This window comes from Girardinichthys multiradiatus, chromosome 6, assembly GCF_021462225.1.
Source record: "Girardinichthys multiradiatus isolate DD_20200921_A chromosome 6, DD_fGirMul_XY1, whole genome shotgun sequence".
Classification (NCBI taxonomy): domain Eukaryota; kingdom Metazoa; phylum Chordata; class Actinopteri; order Cyprinodontiformes; family Goodeidae; genus Girardinichthys; species Girardinichthys multiradiatus.
The window spans coordinates 1,754,321-1,764,060 of record NC_061799.1 but is presented as its reverse complement, the minus strand read 5'-3'; the positions used below and the strand labels follow the sequence as shown (position 1 = coordinate 1,764,060).

The window sequence follows — 9,740 nt, the reverse complement described above, 5'->3', positions numbered from 1 at the left end:
TCTATTCTATTTACAAGGTTCCATTCACATTGTGAGTGAACAATATTTCCTATTATAAAAGTCTAATAGAGGGTTTCTGATGATCGACCTGTCTGCATAAATGTTATGTTGAGCAATACCTGTTTGAAAATCTTGCACTACTTATGAGCTTGACAAAATGTAAATCAAGCACAAATAAAATGTATCAAATACATGCTTCAAATATGCACAAGGTATGTGCTGTCCAGACATGTGCTAACCCTGGCCCATGTTCAAAACGTGAATAAGGCTGGCACAAACAAGGTCACAATATTATTAGCACCTACACAATCATGTGTTATAACTTCAGTAAGATCTGGAGACTTTTCCTGACACGTTCAAGTCTGCAGATGATGGTATGATGCATCCAGCTCAGTAACGATTGGGCTTCTGTTTTTCTGTAGGCACCATTATGCCTACATTAATGCATTGATAATGATAGTGCTCTTATGGTCCAATAAATATTAGAATTATAAATTTAAAAGACCATCTTCATATATTTTTGGATGGATATTTGGTTGCCTTATAACTGTTTTTGGTAATCAAACAATTTAATACATTGTATGACAATAATAAAAATTTTGGATCTAAGCTCTGTCATAGTTTTAATGTTTTCTTTGATGTGAAAATGAAGTCTCTAACTCACAGAAGAAGTCATCAATAAAAATATTTGTTTGACAAGTTAATGAGTGGAACACCACCAAAGACAACACAGGAGCTCAGAAAATGTCTCAGAAAACTGATAAAGGATTTTATTAGCAGGAAAACCTGAGAAAAAAGCATAGGTCGCAGACAGGCAGGATATGATTTTCAGGTAAATGACACAAAAATATTCAGTAAAACAATTTGTCACATCTTTTTAGACTTTAGTAAATCTTAGTTTAAAGAGGCTATAATTACAAAGATTATATCATTTTAAATAATCAATTTCTTTAGTTTGATAACATTTCAGAGATCAGATCAGAAAGGCATGTTTTCATAATTAATAGACTACTCAGAAAAAGAAGATGCAAACATTTGAGAGATAAAATTAAGCAGTTAAGGTTAAAATTTGAAGTAGCTGGCAACAAGGCAACAAGCAAGAATTTTAAAAAGCTGACTTTGTGTAATAGTAGTTTAAATAATGACACAACATTGAAAGTTATTGCATAAGAATACCTAGGAGGATAATTAAAATTTATTTAAAGGAGGCACGGACTTTACGGCCCTTGAGGAGCTGTGGAGGACGGAAGTTGTCCACCATGCAGCAAGCAGCTTCTCCTTCTCCATTGAACAGGAGGCTTCGAAACTTGGCCATCTAACAGTGAAAGAAAAGATGCACAAGAAAAAGACACACAAAAATGTTTATGATGTTCCTTCTGCACAATATGTCGCAATAGCAGCATCAAAATCATCCCCAACATCAACCATTATCACCCAAACAGCATGACCCAACTGTGCAATACAAGTGCTAATGGGCAACTGCAGAGAAAGTTAGGAGCTTCACTGTATCCAGTACTCATATCTTCAAATAGCTACATAGTCTTCCTTGTAATACATAACAAATTTCTAATTAATATTAGGCCTGTCTGCAACTGTCACAACCCACATATTACTCATCATATGGTCGATCTAAATAATTCAATAGACTGTATAGTTGTATTGAGGATTTATCTGTACACATTAGAACGAGCAGTGATTTTGTCAGCAAGGCTGGAGATGAATATAATATTTTACCTTATTTTGGAGCAGCTCCATCAGGATCTGTGAGAAACTTTCCACTGACATACAGGTCCTTCTCAAAATATTAGCATATTGTGATAAAGTTAATTATTTTCCATAAAGTAATGATGAAAATTTAACATTGATATATATTAGATTCATTGCACACTAACTGAAATATTTCAGGTCTTTTATTGTCTTAATACGGATGATTTTGGCATACAGCTCATGAAAACCCAAAATTCCTATCTCACAAAATTAGCATGTTTCATCCAACCAATAAAAGAAAAGTGTGAATCCTTTTGCAGAAATGACCGCTTCAATGTGGCGTGGCATGGAGGCAATCAGCCTGTGGCTCTGCTGAGGTCTTATGGAGGCCCAGGATGCTTCGATAGCGGCCTTTAGCTCATCCAGAGTGTGGGGTCTTGAGTCTCAACGTTCTCTTCACAATATCCCACAGATTCTCTATGGGGTTCAGGTCAGGAGAGTTGGCAGGCCAATTGAGCACAGTGATACCATGGTCAGTAAACCATTTACCAGTGGTTTTGGCACTGTGAGCAGGTGCCAGGTCGTGCTGAAAAATGAAATCTTCATCTCCATAAAGTTTTCAGCAGATGGAAGCATGAAGTGCTCCAAAATCTCCTGATAGCTAGCTGCATTGACCCTGCCCTTGATAAAACACAGTGGACCAACACCAGCAGCAGACCATCACTGACTGTGGGTACTTGACACGGGACTTCTGGCATTTTGGCATTTCCTTCTCCCCAGTCTTCCTCCAGACTCTGGCACCTTGATTTCCGAATGACATGCAGAAATTTGCTTTCATCCAAAAAAAGTACTTTGGACCACTGAGCAACAGTCCGGTGCTGCTTCTCTGTAGCCCAGGTCAGGCGCTTCTGCCGCTGTTTAACTGAAATATTTCAGGTCTTTTATTGTCTTAATACGGATGATTTTGGCATACAGCTCATGAAAACCCAAAATTCCTATCTCACAAAATTAGCATATCATTAAAAGGGTCTCTAAACGAGCTATGAACCTGATCATCTGAATCAACAAGTTAACTCTAAACACCTGCAAAAGATTCCTGAGGCCTTTAAAACTCCCAGCCTGGTTCATCACTCAAAACCCCAATCATGGGTAAGACTGCCGACCTGACTGCTGTCCAGAAGGCCACTATTGACACCCTCAAGCAAGAGGGTAAGACACAGAAAGAAATTTCTGAATGAATAGGCTGTTCCCAGAGTGCTGTATCAAGGCACCTCAGTGGGAAGTCTGTGGGAAGGAAAACGTGTGGCAGAAAACGCTGCACAACGAGAAGAGGTGACCGGACCCTGAGGAAGATTGTGGAGAAGGGCCGATTCCAGACCTTGGGGGACCTGCGGAAGCAGTGGACTGAGTCTGGAGTAGAAACATCCAGAGCCACCGTGCACAGGCGTGTGCAGGAAATGGGCTACAGGTGCCACATTCCCCAGGTCAAGCCACTTTTGAACCAGAAACAGCGGCAGAAGCGCCTGACCTGGGCTACAGAGAAGCAGCACTGGACTGTTGCTCAGTGGTCCAAAGTACTTTTTTCGGATGAAAGCAAATTCTGCATGTCATTCGGAAATCAAGGTGCCAGAGTCTGGAGGAAGACTGGGGAGAAGGAAATGCCAAAATGCCAGAAGTCCAGTGTCAAGTACCCACAGTCAGTGATGGTCTGGGGTGCCGTGTCAGCTGCTGCTGTTGGTCCACTGTGTTTTATCAAGGGCAGGGTCAATGCAGCTAGCTATCAGGAGATTTTGGAGCACTTCATGCTTCCATCTGCTGAAAAGCTTTATGGAGATGAAAATTTCATTTTTCAGCACGACCTGGCACCTGCTCACAGTGCCAAAACCACTGGTAAATGGTTTACTGACCATGGTATCACTGTGCTCAATTGGCCTGCCAACTCTCCTGACCTGAACCCCATAGAGAATCTGTGGGGTATTGTGAAGAGAACGTTGAGAGACTCAAGAACCAACACTCTGGATGAGCTAAAGGCCGCTATCGAAGCATCCTGGGCCTCCATAAGACCTCAGCAGTGCCACAGGGTGATTGCCTCCATGCCACGCCGCATTGAAGCAGTCATTTCTGCCAAAGGATTCCCGACCAAGTATTGAGTGCATAACTGTACATGATTATTTGAAGGTTGACGTTTTTTGTATTAAAAACACTTTTCTTTTATTGGTCGGATGAAATATGCTAATTTTGTGAGATAGGAATTTTGGGTTTTCATGAGCTGTATGCCAAAATCATCCGTATTAAGACAATAAAAGACCTGACATATTTCAGTTAGTGTGCAATGAATCTAAAATATATGAATGTTAAATTTTCATCATTACTTTATGGAAAATAATTAACTTTATCACAATATGCTAATATTTTGAGAAGGACCTGTATGTGGTGCGCACTCTCTACCTCTAAACCACGCGCTGCCTCAGGAAAACCTGGTCTTGTCAGAGAACATAACATATAACTGCATATTGATTGGCTTCACTCTGAAGGAGGTTTTTGTAAATTGTGATAATATGCCCATGTTCTGTGACAGTGGAGAGGAAAAACTCCCTTTTAACAGGAAGAAATCTCTAGCAGAACCAGAACCAGGCTCAGTGTCACCATCTGCCACAACCGACTGGGGGTTTGAGAGAACAGAGCAGAGACAGAAAAAGAATACAGAAGCACTGATGCAATAATACTTTCTATGGGAAGGAAAAGTAGAATGTAAGTGGATGTAGGTCCTTAAGTGGCTTCATCTAGGAAGTTAAAAACAGATAAACTCTGAGCCAGTTTTCAAGTTTAGAGTCTGAAAGAGACCACATACAGTTAGTCACAGTAAAGGTTCAGTCAGTAGCTATGTCTAGGAGAAAGACAGGGTTAAACACTGAGAGACAGGGCCAAGTGTATCATCGGTAGATGGTGAGCATTAAGTTGGCAGCAGCAGCTTGGACGATCCCCCCCTCCAGGAAGGCGTTACAGGTAGACACAGAGCCATTATTATTATAAAATGAGCTTAATGTTTCAGGTTTAGACCTGCATAACAAGTCTTTCTAGGCAAACACTCATAGTTCACCAAGTATTAGTGTGACTGGAGCATTCAATATTCTTTAATGTAAAGAAAAAAAATTAAAATCAGTAAAATTCTTTCAACTTCAGCTCCAATGAAGACTGTTGATGTATTTCTTAACTAGTTCATTTAGTTTTTCTGTCCTTCAAGTGTTTGTGTGTGGAACAAGGTACCCACCTGTGCAGGGCTGACACTTATTGGCTCCCTGAGAACAATCCAGGTGACACTCTCCAACAGGGGTGGGGTTGTCAAAGAGCCATCATAAGTCCAATAATCCAGAGAAAACGGAAGAAGAGTTTTTGCATCAAAGTTAGAGAAGGTTGTCTGCTTTCCCTATATGTTTTCACACAGAAAAGATGGTCATGTAAAGCAGAAGGGACCTATCAGTAACGGCACATTTGAACAAAGCAAGTTAAGTTTCACCTGGTATGATATTTTTGTTTGTACCTTTGTCTTAATAGAGTCCAAAGCATCCAGAACTTTCTGAAGCCGGGGGTTGGCTGCACCAATCTGAATGAAAATATCACATTTAATGTAGCACTTGTAAGTTTGTTCAAATGCAGCATTATTGATAAATATTTTCTCCAATAGACCTTTTGCTCTAACCTGCAGTACAGAGACAGGCTGATCTGCTTGTGAATGGAGCACTAATTACTTACCTTGAGAAAGATCCCAGTCACAGCCAGTCCATCAGGCTTGTCAGCAGCCTCCCCAAAGCTGGGATATTTAGTATTCCAGTGCACCAGGTGGAGCTAAAGAGAAAATGGTGTATGCTGTTTTTGGTGGTACCAGGAAGCTTTAAATTTCAACTAAACTGTGTGTGCAAGTAATAGTTTAACTTATACAGTTACTTTAAGAAGCAATTGTGCATTATTTATACATGTACACTACTGGTCAAACGTTTTAGATACACTTTCTAACTTATTGGGTCTCTTTATTTTCATGACTACCTATATTGTAGATTCTAACCAAAGGCAACAAAACTATGAATGAACACATGGAGTTAAATAGTTAAAAAAAAGTGTGAAATAACTAATTATTTTTAGAATTAAGATTCAAATAAAATAGCTACCCTTTGCTCTGATCACTGCTTTGCTCTCCTGACATTCTCTCCATGAGCTTCATGAGGTGGTCACCTGAATTTCCAAAGAGTCTTGAAAGAACTTCCCAGACGTTCATTGAGAGACGACCAAAGGTTAATATTTCAGTTATTACAGCAAAAGGCTGTGATTATGTGATCTAAAATATAAAACATATTTAAACTTCTTTTACAATTGTTGTATGTATGTGTTCATTCACTATTTTGATGCCTTCAGTGAGAATCTACATACAATTGAAATAATCATGAACATAAAGAGAACCATTAAATGAGAATGTGTGTCTAATACATTTGACCGGTAGTGTATATGTTCATGTTACTTAAAAGTACAATTTCAGAGGCGGAGTTAAAAGATTCTTTCAATCCTCAGTTTACTATAAATGTGTGTTTCTCAGGGAAATGAAAGAAATTCTGACTTAATCTATTAGAAACTGCACCCATGCCACAGATCTCTTTAGTATCACTTGGGAAAAGGCAAAATATTTTTTGTTTTACCTCTACCTTTAAACTAAGGGCACAAATTCTTGCCTTGTGTTTAATGTGAAGAGTTCGGGATTTCTGCAAGTCTACGCATGCTTTCAACCATTTTGAAATAAATCGGAAGGTCCATTAAATTCATACCTCACAAGGGAACCTGACACCATTGACAGTGTGCTCAGATCCTCTTTCATCACTGGCTCCCCAGTGGAAATGAAACTGCCTTAATCGGTATGTTCCAGAAATCGGACCTCCAGTCAGTGCTGATAAACACAAACCAAAGATTCATGAAGATACTGTCAGAAAAAAACAACCATACAAAAACCTTTTCTTGTCTACTGTCATCAGTCGGTAAAAGCCATTTTAATAAAACTAAAAGATACATGCTAACATGTTTCTGTTGGTTTCTACTTTTGTAAGATACTGTCAATCAGCTTGTAAGGGAAATAGTTAAAAGAAAAAGGATGACAAATTACACTGTCTTGACATGACAATGAAATTGGACTATATAAATTCAACTTAACTCAAGTTGCAGTTAAGCTCAGTTTAAAATGTCAGTTGGTAAAAAACCTAGCTGATTGCATAGAGTCGTTGACTCTTCTTCCACCAATATAAAAAAAAAACTCAAAAGAATTGTTAAGAGAAAACACAACTTCGGCATATTGTTAGAAGAGATCTTTGTTTTAAACTTGGCCGATATAATCTCTCTATATTTCTTTTCCTCGGTTTGTCATGCTGATTATTTCATTTAACACAATATTTTACAAAATGATTTAGTAGAAAAGTTTTCTGAACTTTTAAATATTACAATTTTATGTAAGACTTTAATGATAGATTGTGCAGTGTATAAATATCTGCTTATCTGTACCAGCTACTGGATTAGAGTTAAATAAAAGTGTCATGGTGAAGGGCTGAACATGCATGTTGACCTTCAGATTAAAAAACCAGGACTGTTACGAGATAACTAAGCGTTTACATCATCAGACATGCTTATCTGTGTGTGCACAGGAAGGGTGGAGAAAACAAGCCCCAGGGACAAAATTCACAGGTATCATATCTCTCACAAGTATTTAAAATAAAAAGTCAGAAACCAGGTTTTAGTGCTTTCCCTAAATGGAATGTCTGTTATACTAATAATACAATATAATAAGCAAATGTATGAATGTATCAAAATAGGGCCATTATGTCATTACATTAAAATTGTAATACTTTTTGGGACTGTGGAGCTAAAATAAAACAATTTTCAGAATGAGAATTGTTTGATTTATCAGGAACTGTGTGTTTGTGGTTCTTTTGCCTCATACTGAGAGATTAGAATTGCTTACTGGAGCTGTCTGTGTCGTCCACAAAGTCCACCTGGAAGGAGTGTCCGTTGTTTAGAATGCCCTTGGCGTTGGAGGGATCATACTGGAGCTTCAGGCGCTTCAGAGATGGATCATATTGGGCCTCCTTGCTAACAATGTTGATGGGAGACTGTCTGGGCCCATTAGCAATTGGATAATCTTCTGCCCACCTGTCAGGTCCTACAAATGTTAAAGTGAAGAAGTATTTAGCTCTTTTATATAAAAACACATGTGAAAAGTAGCTTCCACTGTCTTGAAGTGTTTACTGTGACCAGTGCAGTTTGGTATTCTGCTATATTTTTATGAAAAGTGTCATTGGTCCCACAGAAATAAACATAAAGTGCAAGCATTCATAAGGAATACCAACAGTATTTACATGTACTATTGTGCTACTTTGAACTTTTGAAAACATTGAAAGTAATGAGTACAAGTCAGCTTAAAAACAAATGTTAATGTGAACAAAACAAAATTTAAATTCTAGCAACCAGTAGGAATTATATTGTGTTTGCTGAAAGCTACACTATATTGCCACAAATATTGGGTCACACGACCACAACCAATAAATTCTGGTGTGATGCAGGTGTATAACGTTTGGTGTGGAAAACTTAACTGACCTCCACAGAGTTCTGACCTCAAATTCTTGAACACCTTGGGATGAATTAGAGCAGAGATGACAGTTCTGGTTTTCTCATCTAATTATGAACACACTCCTAAACCTTGTGGAAGATGTTTACAGAATAGTTAAAGTTGTTATTGCTGGCATAGCTCCACCAACAAATTGAACCTTATTGATTAAGTTCCTGTACATATAAATGTAGACAGACAAATACTTTGGACGTCCCTCTGAACTGAAAAAATCGATGCATTCAGAAAATGTAACTGCCAAGAAACCGACTGCCTGAAATGAAGAACAACTGGTTTAGTTGATCCCTTTAAATTCTCTTCATTTTGGATCCAGCAAACATTCTAATGCAGCCACATAAGCCATCATCCTCATCATCTTCATCATTATTCTGGAACTTTAAATAATGTCCAAGTCATTGGTAAACCCTGAGCAGCCGATCAGTTGTGTAGGTATAAGCCATGGTTGGCGCTGAAGGATTAGTTAATAACTGTATTTGACTGCAGATAATGCCATAAGCTAACCTCAGGGTGGTCTGTTACATCCATCAATGAGAGTCCAAGATCCGTAAGAGTCGGAGGACGCAGGGTCCTTACCGTTGCTCGCTCCGTATCCCCATCCATGAGACATGGCTGCTCCTGCTGAACGCTGACCTGGCACCAAAGAGGAAAGATCAATCCAAAGCAGAGGGTGCTAAGGCGAACAGTCACGGATGACCGCCTAGGCGCCTTATAAAGGATCTGTGAGTGCAACTGTGAGGGGCTTGGCTTAACGGCGTCAGAGATGCGTAAGCCTATTTGTTTTTCGAGCATGCAAAGAGCAGAGATAACCTGCACCACACCCAAACACATCTATCATCTCAGCACTGATTGCAGTTTTGGAAGGGATTCGAATCGTCCTAAACAGTTGATGTGCTTCTTGGTCCATGTGTGGATGTGCATGCTCTAGTGCTCTGTGGTAGGTCGCCATAGATTGATTGATCGTTGAAAGGTTTATTATATCTGTCAGTCAGTAATTTTCTACCACTTATTCCATAGTGGGTTGCGGGGGAGCTGGTGCCTATCTCCAGCAGTCTATGGGCGAGAGGCAGGGTACACCCTGAACAGAGGTTTATTATATATATATATATATATATATATATACAGCCATATTCAATTCAAATCAGTTTATTTACATTGCATCAATTCGCAACACATCGTCTCAAGACACTACAAAAGTCAATTCAGTAGAATCACTGAGACAGAATGATTCGATTTCAATAATATTCAATAAATAACATTATAAAAATTATTATTTTTCATTAATTCAATTTACTAAATGAAACACATTATATAAAATAATTCCACACAGACTGACGTTTGTAAACTGTACATTGTTTTTAATGACATTCCTATAATT

The 9,740-nt window shown here is 38.7% G+C and overlaps 1 protein-coding gene across 1 annotated transcript; it reads right to left on the bottom strand.

Annotated features, from left to right (window-relative positions):
* Positions 1 to 745: 745 nt before the first annotated feature.
* cahz (carbonic anhydrase) lies at positions 746 to 9,091 on the bottom strand. Its single transcript, XM_047367154.1, has 7 exons — positions 8,939 to 9,091; positions 7,703 to 7,900; positions 6,522 to 6,640; positions 5,461 to 5,553; positions 5,249 to 5,311; positions 4,979 to 5,134; positions 746 to 1,315 (listed from the first exon to the last, which is right to left on the bottom strand). The coding sequence occupies exons 1-7, from the start codon at positions 8,970 to 8,972 to the stop codon at positions 1,196 to 1,198; spliced, it is 783 nt and encodes a 260-aa protein (XP_047223110.1). The 5' UTR covers positions 8,973 to 9,091; the 3' UTR covers positions 746 to 1,195.
* Between the last annotated feature and the right edge of the window lie 649 nt (positions 9,092 to 9,740).

Coding starts and splice junctions, on each gene's coding strand:
- cahz (XM_047367154.1), bottom strand. CDS start 8,972: ATGTCTCATGGATGGGGATACGGAGCGAGCAACG. Junction 5,554..6,521: donor GTGTCAGGTTCCCTTGTGAG/GTATGAATTTAA, acceptor TTTTCTCTTTAG/CTCCACCTGGTGCACTGGAA. Junction 1,316..4,978: donor TAAGTGTCAGCCCTGCACAG/GTGGGTACCTTG, acceptor TTTCACTGTTAG/ATGGCCAAGTTTCGAAGCCT.